Below are 17,549 nucleotides of genomic sequence, written 5' to 3'. Positions count from 1 at the left end.
CCACCTGAGCACCACACTGCTGCTTCATATTCAGCTGGCTCTTGACCAACACCCCCAGGTCCTTTACCACAAGCCTGCAGTATTGCATGGGGTTGTGTCCCAGCTGCAGGCCCCAGAACTTGTTGAACCTCATACAGTTGGCCTTGGCCCATCAATGCAGCCTGTCCAGGTCCTTCCGTAGACCTTCGCTGCCTTCAAGCAGATGAACACTCCCACCCAACTTGTGTCAGCAGCAGCAAATAAGCAGAAGAATGTAAAACCAGCTGAAGGGTCACATCTTAACCAGCTCAGAGTGTAGTGGGTTGTAGTCCTGACCATGATGAAATTTACCAAAGATCAGTTTCCTTTCTTGGTCCAGCTCACACCAGCACCAAGGTGCTGCTAAACAATAACCCAGCAGCTCTTCAGAGCTACTTTTATATGAACTCTCTGAATCCAGGTCATGAGTAAGGCTCTCTTCTGTGAAAGGCAGTTTCAAGCAGTTGATTTCATTTTGCAATATCATCTTAAACATACCTTGGAAAAATTAGAAGGAAAGATTTTTATTGCAGCAAGTAAGAAACTACATCAAAACATTTGCTTCCCAAGGTCTTACAAAAAACACCCCCCAAAAAAACCAGGTTGACAACTGCAGCAGTTCACAGCTGGGTTCATCATTTTGTGGTGGAAAAATTATCTGATTTGCCCCCTTCCTTTTAGAATCTGGTCTGCAAGGTGACTTGAGAGGCCTGCTACTGGGATCCTGTAGAGCTTGTTAACCATCTCTCCTTTCTAACCCACTAACTACAGTGGGAAAAAGTGAATTTAGCTTTAAGTATGAAAAATACTTTAGCATCTGTAAAAAAGAAGATGTAGCCAGGAGAAACCTCATGCTAGAAACAGAACTTCAGAGGCTGGAGCCTGTCAGTGGTCCTGTGTCCTTTATAGCTGAGGCTAGAAAGGGTGTGTTTGTGCCATTTGCTCTTCTATTTATTCCCCTGTATTGCAAATTAATTTATTGCAAGAGAAATACCTGATGACAGTTAGCTAAAAGCTAGGACAAATCAAGTTCCACATGGTTCATCCCTATACACTGAGTCCATTTCACAGGCAGCACTAACCTCAGAGAGCAGGATTTGTGGTGGTGTTGCCTAAATCACCTTTTTCATGTGTACTTACAGAATTTTATGGTACTTTATTGCTGTTCTTTCCAGCCAAGATAAATATTCACCAGACCATGGTGGGAGAGGATGGGGCAGAGCCTTCCCCAAAGGAAGCAAGGGGTTACTTACCTCCTTTTGGGTATTATTAAAACCACGCTGGTTGGTCCTACAGACTTTTAATTTTGGTGTAGGACACCTCTAGAACACAGCTGGAGAACCTCTTCTAGGGAGCTGTGGAGCCTTCCTTCTTCTCAGGGTGGTGGATATGGCAGGTAGGAATAGGATGAGGACTGAGATTGTCAGCTCCTTTTCTGCCAGGTTCCTTCTAGGGGAAGAAATCCAATCAAATGAAACCTTTGAAAGGACAGGGTGTTTCTCTAAAATCAGCTTGCATGCTGTTGGAATAAAGATCAGCAAATGGCACTTATGGCTAAAGTGACAAGTGTCAGTGTTTCCCCAGTCCCATCGTGTTCAGGTGGCGTAGCTGAAGCTGTTGGCAGATCGTCTCAGCATCCCAACGTGCTGTTACAAAATAGGTCACCTCCGACTCTGTGTTCAGATGCATCATTCACCTGTGAAATCTACTGGAAGGTGCCTGGGAAGTCAAATGTCACCAGGTCCCTGAAAGCTCCATCTCTGCAGATGCTGGGAGTCATTCTCAATCTGCTGCTGCCAGCTGTCAGAATCTGCCGTCTCAGGACAGCCGGGGGAGGATCCCATCCCATATGAAGGCCACAAGCATTGTACCTGGAAAGTGAAAGTACAGACAGGTTGTCCAGGGAATTAAAACCCCGTCCCTGGAGATATTCAGGGGAGGTTTGACAGGGCTCTGGGCAGCCTGATCTAGTTGAGGATGTCCCCGCTTACTGCAGAGGGGATTGGACCAGATGAGCCTTGCATGTCCCTTCCAACCCAGACCGTTCTGTGATTCTGATTTAAAAGTAGTTCAGCAAAGCCAAGGTCAAGGGCCTGCACCAGGGACCGGGCAATCCCAAACACAAATACCAGGTGGGTGGAGAATGAACAGAGAGCAGTCCTGAGGAGAAGGACTTGGGACTGCTGGTTGATGAGAAGCTCAACATGAGCCAACAATGTGCACTCACAGTGCAGAAAGCCAACCATATCCTGGGCTTTATCAAAAGTGGTGTGGCCAGCAGGTTGAGGGAGAGGATTCTCCTACTCTGCTCTCATGACATCCCTTCTCTGGGCAACCTGTGCCAGTATCTCACCACCCTCATAGTAAAGAACTTCTTCCTTGTATCTAGTCTAAATCTCCCCTCTCAGATTGAAACCATCACCTCTTGTGATCATAGAATACTCAGGTTGGAAGGGACCCACAGGGACCATTGAGCCCAAATACAGGTATCTAAACACAGCTTATGAAGTCCATTTTTTTTATCTTGGGGCAAAAAAATTATTATATCTGTATATCCTGTTTCAGAAATGAAGAGGATTCTGGTTGACAGCATTCCTCCACCCTAGCTCGTATTTTGGGAAGCTTCATAGATGACAGAATTGCTTAGAGGAAAGGATTCCCTCTAGCCCTGCCTCCCACAGGACTGTTTGCTGCGCTAGACAGGTCAGGCGTGGCTTTGTGTAGCCCAGTGGTGAGAGCCTCCAGGGATGGAGACTGTAGCATTTCTGCCAGTAACTTGTTTCAGTGTTGCTGCACCTGAAGGTGTTCCGGGAATGCAATCTGAACCTCCCAGCCGGCCCTGTTGTTACATTGTCTGCCAATGAGAACAGTTCATCTTTGTAACCACTCTTCAAATTAGGGTCAACTGCTCCTAGATCACCCTTCTGCCTCTTTAGCAGCATAAGCAAGTCCAGCTTTGTACTCCAGGCCTGTCACCATCTTGGCAGTCCTCCACTGGACCCTCTATTTTCTCCAGGTGAGGTCTCACCAGAGTGGAGTAGAACAGCCTTGGGGGTGCTGGTGGGCAAGAAGCTCAACATGAGCTCTCAGTGTGCACTTGCAGCCTGGAAAGCCAATCAGATCCTGGGCTGCATCAGGAGAAGTGTGGCCAGCAGGTCAAGGGAGGTGATCCTCCCCCTCTACTCAGCCCTGGTGAGACCCCACCTGGAGTACTGTGTCCAGTTCTGGAGCCCCTATTACAAGAGGGATGTGGAGGTGCTGGAAGGTGTCCAGAGAAGGGCCACGAGGATGATCAGAGGGCTGGAGCACCTCTCCTGTGAGGACAGACTGAAGGAGTTGGAGCTGTTCAGTCTGGAGAAGAGAAGGCTCCCAGGTGACCTAACTGTGGCCTTCCAGTATCTGAAGGGGGCCTACAGGAAGGCTGGGGAGGGACTTCTCAGGATCTCAGGTAGTGATAGGACTAGGGGGAATGGAATGAAGCTGGAGGTGGGGAGATTCAGGCTAGATGTGAGGAAGAAATTCTTCCCCATGAGAGTGGTGAAGCCCTGGAATGGGTTGTCCAGGGAGGTGGTCGAGGCCCTGTCCCTGGAGGTGTTTAAGCCCAGGCTGGCTGAGGCTCTGGCCAGGCTGATCTAGTGTGGGGTGTCCCTGCCCATGGCAGGGGGGTTGGAACTAGATGATCCTTGTGGTCCCTTCCAACCCTGAATGATACTATGATACTACCTCTACAACTGCTTGGTCCGGAGTTCCTTCCCTCGTAAATTAAGAGCACTTGATACACTCTGTATCTAGGGTTTTTTATATATTAGCTAACAATTTTCACAGAAGTGTAACATTACTCCTGAATCACATTCTAAATTCCTCACTTTGTGGTTTTATGTGTGGTAACACCTGCTGATTTTCTTACTCAAGCTGAAGTCACCTGCAGGCTTTCTGTGAAACAGTTCTGCAGGGTCCAACTTGCTAACTAAGCAGAATGTGGTGGTTCAGAATGCTCCTGTTTAGATCACTTGCCAAAATATTAAATCCCAAGTAGCTACAGCCTGGAAAATCTCAAAATAGTTATCAGGTTGCAGTCAGTTTATATACCCAGAAAGCTACCCTGGAATTCTGGTAAACAGCTGTGATGAGCTGGTGATGCTGTTCAGCTTTGCCTAAGACATTTCTTTAGCTGCTGCCTGGACCAGTTACTCTATGGTTAAGTCATCCTGCCTGGCTATTGAATTTAACAAAATTCTGTTCAATTGGATTTTAGTCAGACTAAGAATTCTTATCTGCATTTGTGACTGAAACTCAATGCAAGCAGAACATAATTTCATAGTATCAGTCAGGGTTGGGAGGGACCACAAGGATCATCTAGTTCCAACCCCCCTGCCATGGGCAGGGACACCCCACACTAGATCAGGCTGCCCAGAGCCTCAGCCAGCCTGGGCTTAAACACCTCCAGGGACAGGGCCTCAACCACCTCCCTGGACAACCCATTCCAGGGCTTCACCACTCTCACGGGGAAGAACTTCCTCCTCTCATCTAGCCTGAATCTCCCAACCTCCAGCTTCATTCCATTCCCCCTAGTCCTATCACTACCTGAGATCCTCAGAAGTCCCTCCCCAGCCTTCCTGTAGGCCCCCTTCAGATACTGGAAGGCCACAATCAGGTCACCTGGGAGCCTTCTCTTCTGCAGACTGAACAGCCCCAACTCCTTCAGTCTGTCCTCACAGGAGAGGTGCTCCAGCCCTCTGATCATCCTCGTGGCCCTTCTCTGGACACCTTCCAGCACCTCCAGATCCCTCTTGTAATAGGGGCTCCAGAACTGGAGGCAGTACTCCAGGTGGGGTCTCACCAGAGCTGAGTAGAGGGGGAGAATCACCTTCCTTGACCTGCTGGCCACACTTCTCCTGATGCAGCCCAGGATCTGATTGGCTTTGCGGGCTGCAAGTGCACATTGAGAGCTCATGTTGAGCTTCTTGTCCACCAGCACCCCCAAGTCTCTCCCCTCAGGGCTGCTTTCCAGCCAGTCCCTGGCCAGCCTGGATTTGTGCCTGGGATTGCCTCGACCCAGATGCAGGACCCTGCACTTGCTCTTGTTGAACCTCCTGAGGTTGGCTTGTGCCCACCTCTCCAGCCTGTCCAGGTCCCTCTGGATGGCCTCCCTTCCCTCCAGCGTGCCTGCTGCACCACACAGCTTGGTGTCATCAGCAAACTTGCTGAGGGTGCACTCAATGCCACTGTCCATGGCACCCACAAAGATGTTGAACAAGACAGGTCCCAGGACTGATCCCTGAGGGACTCCGCTTGTCACTGGCCTCCACTGGGACATGGAGCCATTGACAGCCACTCTTTGTGTGCGGCCATCAAGCCAGTTCCTTATCCATCTAGTGGTCCACCCATCAAACCCATGTGTCACCAGTTTGGAGACCAGGATGTGGTGTGGGACAGTGTCGAAGGCTGTGCTCAGGTCCAGGTAAACGACATCAGTTGCTTGCCCCTCAGCTATTAATTTTGTCACCTGCTCATAGAAGGCCACCAGGTTGGTCAGGCAGGATTTGCCCTTGGCAAAGCCATGCTGACTGTTCCCAATCACCTCTTCACTATTCTTCTGAACCAGTAGTGCCTCCAGGAGGATCTGCTCCATGATCTTTCTGGGCACAGAGGTGAGACTGACTGGCCTGTAGTTCCCTGGTTCCTCCTTCTTACCCTTTTTGAAGATGGGGGCAATGTTTCCCCTTTTCCAGTCTGTGGGGACTTCACCAGACTGCCATGACTTTTGAAATATAATAGAGAGGGGCTTAGCAACCTCATCTGCCAGTTCTCTCAGTACCCGTGGGTGTAACCTGTCGGGTCCCATGGACTTGAACACTTTCAGGTTCTTCAGGTGATCACGAACCTGATCTGCACTTACAATGGGCAGTTCTTCCTCCCTGTCCCTGGCTTTGACTTCCATAACATCAGGAGTGTGGCTAGAGGCCCTTGCAGTGAAGACTGAGGTAAAGAAGTTATTGAGTACCTCAGCCTTTTCCTCATCACTTGTGACCATGTCACCAGTTTCCTTTCTGAGGGGGCCCACACCTTCCCTAGTCTTCTTCTTCCCATTAATATACCTGTAAAAGTTCTTAGTGTTCCCTTTAATCTCCCTGGCTAGATTCAATTCGAACTCTGCTTTGGCTTTCCTAACCAGGACTCTTGCTGCTCGGGCAGCTTCCTTATATACCCCCTGTTCTACCTGTCCTTCTCTCCACTTCCTGTAGAGTTTCCTTTTAAGTAATAGTGTGTTCAGTAGCTCCTTGCTCATCCAGGCAGGCCTCCTAGCATTCCTTCCTGCTTTCCTCTTTGTTGGTATACATGAACAGATATGAACTCAGACAGGCAAAAGAAGTTATTTGTTATAATTGGAGCCCTTTGAGGTTTTTCCTGGTGATGTTTTCCATGCTGTTGCACCTTCATCAGTGTTGTATTGTACCTTCATCAGTGTTGTACGTTGTAATAGGATTAAGTGTGATGAAGTCAGGATTAGCTGACTGCTTCTTTATATACCCTTTAAGCAGAAAGCTCAAGATTTGTAAGGACTAACTGTAAACAGCATGAGGTATTGCGTGGGGTATTTCCATCTGCACACAGCTGAAAGGTAAAATATTTTCTTATGATCCAGAAAACAAAGAGGCTGTCCTGCTAAAGAAAACAAAAGGCTATCAAATAAAGAGCAGGTATTTTTGTTTAATTTTAATCCTGTACTCAATCACACTTTCACAATTACCTGAAGTGTGAAGAACTTACCTAAGGATGGTGCTATCCAGTACACAAGTGAGTAGCTCAGAAATCTGTCGTAGAAACAACTGGGATGTAGTGACAAAGCCAGTGCTGGGTTAAATACTGCTCCTGTCAGATTGCCACCTGAAATCAAATGTAAACAGTATCAGATCACATGATCCTGCTTAGCATTTCTTTTAAATTAGGGTTGAAATGCAATAGGTGAAATACATAACATGCATGTCAAAAGAGGTTTCTCCTTCCCCTGGCTCTGCTCTGCCCTAGTGAGGCCACATCTGGACTATTGACACAGTCTCAGGCTGCGCAGGGGAGGTTTAGGCTGGAGGTTAGGAAGAAGTTCTACACAGCGAGAGTGATTGCCCATTGGAATGGGCTGCCTGGGGAGGTGGTGGAGTCACCATCACTGGAGGTGTTCAGGAGGAGACTTGGTAGGGTGCTTGGTTGCATGGGTTAGTTGATTAGGTGGTGTTGGATGATAGGTTGGACACGATGATCTTGAAGGTCTCTTCCAACTTGGCTTATTCTATTCTATTCTATTCTATTCTATTCTATTCTATTCTATTCTATTCTATTCTACTCTACTCTACTCTACTCTACTCTGTGTTCAGTTCTGGGCTCCCCAGTTCAAGAGAGATGTAAAACTACTGCAGAAAGTCCAGTGGGTGCTGCAAAGATGCTGAAGGGACTGGAGCATCTCTTGTGAGGAGGAAAGGCTGAGACACCTGGGGCTGTTTATCCTGGAGAAGACTCTGAGGGGATCTTATCAATTATTTATCAATATCTGAAGTTCTTGTATCAGGAGGATGAGGCCAGACTCTTTCCAGTGGTGCCCAGTGACAAGACAAGGGGCAGTGTGGTGCAAATTGGAACACGGGAAGCTCCACCTAAATATAAGGAAGAACGTCTTTCCTTTTAGGCGGCCAGAGCGCTGGAACAGGCTGCCCAGAGAGGTTGTGGAGTCTCCTTCTCTGGAGAGATTCCAAACCTGCCTGGACATGATCCTGGGCAACCTGCTTTAGGTGACCCTACTTTAGCAGAAGGGTGGGACTAGATGATCTCCAAAGGTCCCTTACAACCCTCACCACTTTATGATTCTGTAGTATTACCAAAACCAACCAACCAACCCCCACCCCCAACAACAAAAAACCCACCCAAAAACCCCAACAAAATCAACAACAACAAAACCCACACCAACAAACCCACAAACCATTTGAACACATACACTCTTCTGAGGTTACTTACTCAATGTTATGCTTAACATTTTGTTTTCTCAAATGCTTTAAAAGAAGTGTAGGCTCCAACTTCCTTTATCTCTGCCTAGCAAATGTTCTCTGAAGAGGTGGGTTTGACTAATGTGGAATGTTTCTGTTGATAAACTATAAGCTGCTTTGCTAAACAGTCAGAGACTATTTAGAAGAGACAGAAATGACACAAAGAGATAGAAATGACACAAATATTAGTAACCAGATACTGAGCTTTCATCACATCCCCGTGTTGCATGTAACAGATGTGTGATAATGGGGACAAAAAATGACAATTGTTGTTCTTGCTGAGCTGGCCTCCATAGTTTCTTACTAGAACACTAAGATTATTATATCAATTTAGAGAACAGCAAGATGGTCATGTGGGGAAAGTCTTCACATTCTCTGTGTTCTGATTCTCCATTGTTTGAAGAAAATAAAAGCAAACCTCACTCTAGTCTCTTGCAAAAGCATCTTTGCTTGCCTCTGACTTCAGATGGAAATGAAGTTGCTTAACAATTCTATAAAGGAACGGGATCCAAATGAGTTACACCCTGAGGACTAAACTAATGGCACTGCAGAGGAACCTGGAGGTGAGTGGTTTTGATTCTGACATGTGTTGGTCCTCTCACTGTGGTCCTGAAGAAAAAACAGTGCTCAGTACAACCACAGAGGGATAGAATGGTTTGAGTTGGAAAGGGCATCTAGTCCAACCCCTCTGCACTGAGCAGGGACATCTGCAACCAGGTTGTTCAGAGCCCCCTCCAACCTGATGTGGAGTGTTTCCAGGGATGGGACAACTAGCACCTCACTGGGCAATCTGGGCCAGTGTTTCACCACCCTCACTGGAAAAAATATATTCATTTATCTGAAAATCTCTCCTCTTTCAGTTTCAAACCATCACCCTTTGTCCTATTACAACAGGCCCTGCTAAGAAGACTGTCCCCAGCTTTCTTATAGGCCCTCTGAAGTAGTGAGTGGCCACAAGAAATTATTCCTGGAGCCTTCTCATCTCCAGGTTGAGCAACCCCAATTCTCTCAGCCTGTCCTCAAAGCAGAGGGGTTGCAGTCCTCTGCTCATGTTTGTGGTTTCCTCTGGACCTGCTTCAACAGATTAATTAGCCATATTTCTATACTGTTATTAATAGATAAATCAGATATGGGGCTGTTAGTAATCTACTGCCATGAAATAATTGTGTCTATTTAGTTTCTTAAAGGTTATTCTTGATTCACTCTAATAAGCCAGCAGGAGCTTAGAACCTTTGTGCAAACACTGTGCTGCTGCAGTTCTCATTTGTTAGGAGTTTGCAATCACTGACCAGAAGTTTTAAGAAGGTCTTTCTCATTCTCTGCTTCTGCATTTCTCTTTCCATAGTCTCCATATTATTCCTTTTGCCATTACTACAGCTGGGGGAGGTTCCAATCCCTGCGGACCTACTCAGTTTACTCTGGTTTCACACTTGTTTGCAGGAGCAACTCGGATTTACTGTGCAGTCTGTTACTCTGCACGCTGACAGTGATGATCTCCATTGTTGCCAGGAAGGCCATCTGTTATCTGTTTATCAATTCACTGCTGCTGCTTTAATATCCACAAACATATATTTAGGAGTAGAATTTCACTCTTGCGGTGCAGTTGCTGTTTCTGAACACCAGGCAGAGTTTTAACTGTTGTATTTCTTCAGTGCTCATTACTAATAATTACTGGAAGAGCAGCCATAGATCAAGGCCACTAGTATGATCTTAGTGAAAACTATTAAACATCTCAGCCTGTGTTCCAAGAAAGACAAATGATTTTGTGCCAAAAGAAGTGTAACATCTTTGATGCTATACAGATAAAAACTTTAACAGGTGAAGTAATCTGTGATCCAGGCAGTATGTGAGAATGATTGAAGTTCTTAAAAGGTCAAACCAAAATGAGGAAGAAACTCCCATGTAGAGCTACAGGCTGGGGTCAGAGTGGCTGGAGAACTGCCAAACAGAGAGGGACCTGGGGGTGCTGATTGACAGCTGCCTAAACATGAGCCAGCAGTGTGCCCAGGTGGCCAAGAAGGCCAATGACATCCTGGCCTGCATTAGGAAGAGTGTGGCCAGCAGGAGCAGGGAAGTCATTGTGCCCTTGTACTCAGCACTGGTTAGGCCACACCTTGAGTCCTGTGTCCAGTTCTGGGCCCCTCAGTTTAAGAAGCACATTGAGACACTTGAACATGTCCAGAGAAGGGCAACAAGGCTGGGGAGAGGCCTTGAGCACAGCCCTGTGAGGAGAGGCTGAGGGAGCTGGGGTTGTTTAGCCTGGAGAAGGGGAGGCTCAGGAGAGACCTTATTGCCCTCTACAACTACCTGAAAGGTGGTTGTAGCCAGGAAGGGGTTGGTCTCTTCTCCCAGGCAACCAATACCAGAACAAGAGGACACAGTCTGAAGCTGCGCCAGGGGAAGTTTAGGGTGGAGGTGAGGAGAAAGTTCTTCACTGAGAGAGTTGTTAGCCTGGAATGTGCTGCCCAGGGAGGTGGTGGAGTCACCATCCCTGGGGGGGGTTCAAGAGGGGATTGGACGTGGCACTTGGTGGCATGGTTTAGTCGTGAGGTCTTGGGTGACATGTTGGACTTGATGATCTTTGAGGTCTCTTCCAACCTTGGTGATTCTGTGATTCTTATCTTGCTGTGTTAAGCTCAGAAAAATCTAAACAATTTGATATTGTTCTGGATCCATTGTAATACTGCCTCTAGATCCCAGAATGCTTCAGGTTAGAAAGGGACTTTAAAGGTCATCTAGTCCAACCCCCCTTGCAGTGAGCAGAGACATCTGCAACTACAAGTTGCTCAAAGCCACATCCAACCATCCAACCTGACCTGGGATGTTTTCAGGGATCATGTACCACTTCTCTGGGCAACCTGGCCCAGTGTTTCAACCCCCTCACAGGAAATTTTTTCCCCTTTTATCTGGTCTGAGTCTCCCCTCTTTCAGTGTAAAACCATCACCCCTTGCCCTGTCACAATGTTAGACCATGCTAAAAGTCTGTCCCCTTTTTTTTTATAGGCCCCATTAAGCACTGGAAGAATAAGGTCTCCCTGGAACCTTCTCCAGGCTGAACAACTCCAACTCTCTCAACCATTCCTCACAGCCCTCTGATCATTTTTGGGGCCTCTTGTAGACCCACACCAACAGGTCCATGTCCCTCTTATACTGAGGACCTCTAGAGTTTGACCCAGCACTGCAGGTGTTGTTTCACCAGAGCAGAGTAGAAAGGCAGAACCACTCCCCTCAACCTGCTGGCCACATGGCTGGGGCTATGCCACGGGACCACAGGATACACTGTGGGTCCCATCTATCCACCAGATGTAGGTCATGGCTGCCCACCAGGCCTTTGTGATTGCCTCAGATATGTGTCATCCTGTCAGGAGATTGTGCTGATGGCTGTGGGAAGGGGGAGGTCCCAGTCAACAGCTTTCAAAACAGAGCAGGCAAGAGACTGGAGGAAGCAGGAGACTGGAGGATATCCTGGCCAACACTTATATGCAGATGTAGGTAGGGGGAAAGAGGCATCAAGAAAGGTCTGAGAACATCTAGGGTGTCCTACCTACACTCGTGTAATAGTTCAGTGATAGGCATCTTGGGGTTTATGCCCTGCTCTGCTTCAAGAGGCTTCAATCCACATCTCAGAAGTGAACAGCAAACATCAGGCTCATGACTACTGCAGGACTAGGACAGCACTTTTCACCTTTCCTTTTGAGCCCCAAATGTACAAACTCAGGTGTTGTGTGCAAACAAAAACCATGCAAACCTCAGGAAGCTTGGAGCAACTAGAAACCCCCCAAATTTTCCACTAAAAGGGGACAGAAACTAAGTTCAGGATCTGCTTCCCAGAACACCTACTTGTTTTCACATTGGTTCTAGATTAAAAGAAAGGGAAAGAAACATGACCAGGTAGCACAAGGTGCTCTGCACATGATACAGCACAAGCTGTGCATGTGAAGGAGGCCTGGCCATTGGCCATGGCAAGTTTGCTGTTTCCTAGACGTACATGTGGATCAATTGCACTAGAGACTCTTAACAAGTCCAAGATTATGACAAAGAAGAGGACTTGGGACAACCTTCTGCTAGTTAAAGATATGAGGCCAACCTGGCCAAGGACTGGGCATGAACCCTTTGTAAGAACTAGAGAACAGAAGGGCAGTGTGACATATTTTATACCACTTTTTGCTAAGCAAGTAGAAGAATGTTAGGAATCCAGCTTCCTGTGCTTGTAGAAGAGGATAATCTTCAGCTGAGCAACTGAGAAACACATTTAATGTGCTAAACTGCACTGGCACCTCAGCTCTGCCTTCTACAATTAATTTTGGAAAGTAGTTCGAATTGCCAAGTTAATTCCCAAAATTCTCCATGGATACCTTTTAATCTTTCAGGTTTTAGCTAATTTCAGCTAAATATAATGAGGAAAGGTTGGTTGGTTGTTTTTTTTTTTTTTTTTTTCCATTACCACACCTGAAAATGCAACTGTCCTTTATTCTCCTGTATGCTACTGTGTTAGATAGAGTTAAACCTTTGGGAGATGTCAGTGACATCCTGAATGCCTGCAGATGAGAGTGATTTCCCCCTCTCATAAACTTATTGAACCATTTCCTAGAGGACTTCCCTTGGGGTGGGACTGTAGCACAAGCAAGGAACTCCATAACCATCTCTCTTTCACTTCCCTGTACCCCAATCTACAGAACCTCCTTCCTAGTACAACCTGCTCCTTGCAGGACAGTCCTCAAGTGATGACAAGTGACCTCACTCTGGTACTCCACTGGGGACAAGAGGGAGCATCCACAGTCAGCAGAAAGAAGCTCAGACTGGCTCCCCTCACCTTTTCCTTCCCACTGGTCCAGAGAGTCTGTGCAGGTGACAGTGTCCCAGCTCAGTATCACAGTATCACCAAGCTTGGAAGAGACCTCAAAGATCATCAAGTCCAACCTGTCACCACAGACCTCATGACTAGACCATGGCACCAAATGCCACATCCAATCCCCTCTTAAACACCTCCAGGACACCACCACTCTTTGGGAAGCATGAGGTGACAGGCAGAGGCAAGGGCATGGAGAGTCTTGTAAATGCCATGATACAACCTCATTTTTCTTCTGGTTTTAAATTGTTTTTCATGAGGTATTACTTTTGTCATTTCTGCATGCATCCCCCAAATAACCATTCCTGCTTTTGATTTGTGGATTGGAGGTGGTTAAATGAGCTGCACTGCTATGAATTATGCATTAATTAAATGCAGAACTTCCACGTTGTGCACCTGTACCCTGATGTTGCACAATCAGCATTTTTCTCCCCTGCTGCTCTTGCAATGCCACTTAGAAATCAGAGCACACTGGATGCAATCTCTTGTGCTATAGAGTCAGATTATGCAATGAACCTGCACTGGACTCCACAACCTCTCAGGGAAGTCTGTTCCAGTTTTCTGACACTCTCACAACAAAGAGGCTTTTCCTCATGTTGAGGTGGAACTTCCTGTGTTCCAGTTTGTGCCCATTGTCCCTTGTCCTATCACAGAATACTATTGATAAGAGTCTGGCCCCTTCTTCTTGACATCCACCCTTCAGATATTTGTAAGCATTAATAAAATCTCCCCTCATTCTTCTTTTTTTCTAGACTAAATAGTCCTAGGTCTCTCAACCTTTCCTCATCAGACAGATCTTCCAGTCCATCATCCTTGTAGCCCTTTGTGGGACACTCTCCAGTATATCCCCATCCCTCTTGATTTGGGGAGCCCAGAACTGGACAAAAATCCATAACTCATTTCATACTTAACCCCACACCTACCTGCAGTCCAACGAGGCAAACTTTATATAAACTCCACATGAACTCTGCATATGTAGGACCAAAATCTTCCCTATGTGCATTGTTTTGTAATCTAAGGATGTAATTTTACATCTTAACACTTCCAAGAAAATAGAAGCCCCTTCTGTTACAATTTTTTTGCAGGAAGGGGTGGGGTGGGTGAATAAAAGACTAACCTGCATACACCAGCATGGTGATGAGGAAAGCAATCAAATGGACTTTGTATTTGGGATTAATCCTTTCCACTCGCAGGATGGTGAGCTGGAAGACGACAGAAAAGAGCAGTTCTATGCAGAACGCCTGCACCTCTGTAGTCTGCATGGGGTTGCTGCAGCCCTGCGAGAGCGCTCCAGAATGTGGCTCTGCCATCTCCAGGCTCCAGATAAAGTGCATGAACACCCTGGCAAGCACCGCAGCCAGGAACTGAGCGGCGATCTTCAGTCCACCCACCCTGACCGACGTCCCACCACCCCACATCGGCTGCAAGGTGCCACAGGGGTTGCAGGTGCTGCCGGGCAGAGTCAAGCCGTGCAGGACGGTGAAGCCGTAGGTGAGGGTGAGGGCGGTGTGTGGCTTCGGCTCCACGTTGCCGAGCAGGCAGAGCTCGTTCGTGCAGGCGCAGATCTGGAAGGTGCTGAACATCTCTAGAAGGAAAGTGCACAGGCGCTGCCGGGTGCGCAGCCGGCGGCGGGTCACCCTCCGGCACAGCCCCACGGCCACCATGATGCCGGCCATCAGCAGCAGAGAGGTCCCGACCCCACCGACAGCCATGGCGAGGCTGTTTCACAGGCTGAAGGGCTCGGAAGAGTTCGCCTTGGTCCAGCCTCACCACTTACGGGGAGAAAGCAAGGGGCAGAGGGAGGAGAAACCACCACCCTTTCCCTGAGAGGCAGGAGGCAGCTCCAGTCCCCACCTGCCCGCAGGCTGCCCTGCGGCTGACTCACCCTCCGCTGCCGGGGAGCAAAGGGCAGCCCGACAGGAGGAGGGCAGCGGTGTCCCTCTGCCCTGCCCTCCCCTCCCCGCCAGAGCAGGGGGTGGGAGGAGGTAGGTCTCTGTCCCTGCGGCGGAAAAGAGGCGAAGGAAGAGCGGGGCTCTGCTGTTCTTCTCCGTCCGCGGCGGGGCGGACGGAGCTCCCCTCAACCCTCCCGCAGCGGCGGGGGAGAGAAGGAGGGCCCCGGCTGCCAGCCCCCGCTCCCGCGGTCGGTCGGTAGCACAGACGCTCGGCAGGCAGGCCACAGCAGTTAAAAGAATCGGCCCCGTCCCGCAGTGGGGCGAGGTGAGGCGGCGTCTCCTTCTCCTCCTCCTCCGCCGCCCCTCTCAGCAGGGCTCTGGGTGGCCAGGGGCGGCCGCGGCCGCCGGCAGCGCGCGTGAGGGCTGCGGGAGAGCGCATGCGCGCGGCTCCGCGGCAGGGAGCGAGCAGGAGGGGAGTGCGCGCGCCCCTCGGCTTGCCGCCTCTCGGTGCTGCGGGGGGAGGAGGTCAGGGGAGCAGGGCCCGGAGGCACGGCACCTGCCGCAGGCCTCAGCCTGGCTCTTCTGCTCCGGGGTCCTCAGCACAGGAAAGACATGGACCTGTTGGGACGGGTCCAGAGGAGGCCACAGCCGTGGTCAGAAGCTGGCTGTCAGGACAGGCTCAGAGAGTTGGGGCTGTTCAGCCCGGAGAAGAGAAGGCTTCAGGGAGACCTTACTGGGACCTTTTAGTACTTAAAGAGAGCCCGTAAGACGGGAACAGTCATTTTAGCAGGGGCTGTGGCCACAGGACAAGAGGTTGATGGTTTCAAATTAAAAGAGGGGAGATTCTAAGAGACGAGAGGCTGAGGGAGCTGGGGTTGCTTAGCCTGGAGAGGAGGAGGCTGAGGGGAGACCTCATTGCCCTCTACAACTACCTGAAGGGAGGTTGTAGCCGGGTGGGGGTTGGTCTCTTCTCCCAGGCAGCCAGCACCAGAACAAGAGGACACAGTCTGAAGCTGTGCCAGGGGAGGTTTAGGCTGGATGCTAGGAAGAAGTTCTTCACAGAAAGAGAGATTGGCCATGGGAATGTGCTGCCCAGGGAGGTGGTGGAGTCACCATCCCTGGAGGTGTTTGAAAAGAGCCTGGATGAGGCACTTAATGCCATGGTTTATTTGATGAGATGGTGTTGGGTGATAGGTTAGACTGAATGATCTTGAAGGTCTTTTCCAACCTGGTTAATTCTGTATTCTGTACACACGAGGGCAACATCTAGTTATGCTGAAGATGTTGGAGCACTGGCGCAGGTCTGCCTGGAGCAGTGGCAGATGCCCCATCCCTGGAAACATTCCTGCTCACTGCAGGGGGATTGGACTCAATGACCTTTACAAGTCCCTTCCAACCCAAACCATTTTACGTCTCTCCAAGGTTTATAGCGCGGTTCCTCTCACCCTAGGGACCCTTGCTGTGCAGCACACAGGTGTGTGGGTGAGATCAGTCTCTCCCTCCCACTCACTTGCTGGGAGAAAGGCATTTGACAGAGCAGTAGGAGGAGGCAGGTGGTGATTCTTGGGCTTCTCCAGTGGAAGCAATGTTAAAAATAGACCGTGTCCTCATCCTGCAGAAGGCGGTAGCTTTCACAGTAGTCTCCAAATGGCCTTCAGACAGACCTGAAAAATAGGCATGGCCTCCTTAAGGATAATGGTTTGTGCCTACTAACTGAGAGGGGTGAGGCTAGCATGAAGTAACTGCACGTAAATGATTCCTGTCCTCTTAGGCTGGGGTTGAGTTTTCCTTCAGCTTTCCTGCAGCCCTATTTTGCAGTTACATGTCTGGAAAAGGTTGCACCTCTCACTGCCAGCGTTTTGCAAGAAGGAAGAAAAATAATTGCATGAGAGCAGAGCACACAAATGGTTCTGCCACGTGTGCCTCAAGGTACTGCTTTAGTTTTCACCCTGTAGAAGGAATAAATGCACTTTGCAGAGCTTTCCCCTGCTTTTCATCCTTTCTGTGCCACATTTTTCAGAAGTGCCAAAATGCTGGGTTTATGAAATGCGAAACCGAAGCGCTGCTGGCAGAGGTTCCCGCTGGGCTGCCGTGAAATGCGCCTGCGAGGGGCGCCAGGCGCTGAGTGTTCCCAGGATCCAGGATTTCAGCCACGAGGTGGCAGCACAGGTGACGGGTCATCAGGCCTCTCCGGAATGAGTTTGCCCGATTAAGGTCCGCGCGGTGGTTTTCCGGGAAGGAAATGCGCAAACGTAGCTTCCAAGCAACAAAAGCAATCCCCTACTTTTAGTTGAAGGTCATCCTATCCTAGAAAGAAAAGTTGCAAAGCATGGAATAGTTTTTCTAGGAAGGAGTAGCTGTCTTGTTCAACATCTTTGTGGGTGCCATGGACAGTGGCATTGAGTGCACCCTCAGCAAGTTTGCTGATGACACCAAGCTGTGTGGTGCAGCAGACACGCTGGAGGGAAGGGAGGCCATCCAGAGGGACCTGGACAGGCTGGAGAGGTGGGCACAAGCCAACCTCATGAGGTTCAATAAGAGCAAGTGCAGGGTCCTGCATCCGGGTCGAGGCAATCCCAGGCACAAATCCAGGCTGGGCAGGGACTGGCTGGAAAGTAGCCCTGAGGAGAGAGACTTGGGGGTGCTGGTGGACAAGAAGCTCAACATGAGCTCTCAGTGTGCACTTGCAGCCCGCAAAGCCAATCAGATCCTGGGCTGCATCAGGAGAAGTGTGGCCAGCAGGTCGAGGGAGGT

General features: G+C 49.1%; 1 protein-coding gene across 1 annotated transcript; it reads right to left on the bottom strand.

Moving 5' to 3' along the window:
- Nucleotides 1-526: 526 nt before the first annotated feature.
- AQP11 (aquaporin 11) lies at nucleotides 527-15,184 on the bottom strand. The gene is made up of 3 exons (XM_068139763.1): nucleotides 14,021-15,184; nucleotides 6,790-6,906; nucleotides 527-1,889 (listed from the first exon to the last, which is right to left on the bottom strand). The coding sequence occupies exons 1-3, from the start codon at nucleotides 14,613-14,615 to the stop codon at nucleotides 1,837-1,839; spliced, it is 765 nt and encodes a 254-aa protein (XP_067995864.1). The 5' UTR covers nucleotides 14,616-15,184; the 3' UTR covers nucleotides 527-1,836.
- Nucleotides 15,185-17,549: the final 2,365 nt, after the last annotated feature.

The sequence above is a fragment of the Melanerpes formicivorus genome, unplaced genomic scaffold (genome assembly GCF_026170545.1).
Source record: "Melanerpes formicivorus ecotype bairdi unplaced genomic scaffold, bMelFor1.0.p_v2 SCAF_1, whole genome shotgun sequence".
Taxonomy (NCBI): domain Eukaryota; kingdom Metazoa; phylum Chordata; class Aves; order Piciformes; family Picidae; genus Melanerpes; species Melanerpes formicivorus.
The sequence above is the reverse complement of the archived record's forward strand: the minus strand, read 5'-3'. Positions and strand labels throughout refer to the sequence as shown.

Excerpts from the sequence above, each read along its gene's own strand:
- AQP11 (XM_068139763.1), bottom strand. The coding sequence starts at position 14,615 with ATGGCTGTCGGTGGGGTCGGGACCTCTCTGCTGCTGATGGCCGGCATC. Across the intron at positions 6,907-14,020 it reads CACCATGCTGGTGTATGCAG|GTGGCAATCTGACAGGAGCA; the intron begins GTTAGTCTTTTA and ends ATTTGATTTCAG. Across the intron at positions 1,890-6,789 it reads CTGGATAGCACCATCCTTAG|GTACAATGCTTGTGGCCTTC; the intron begins GTAAGTTCTTCA and ends TTCACTTTCCAG.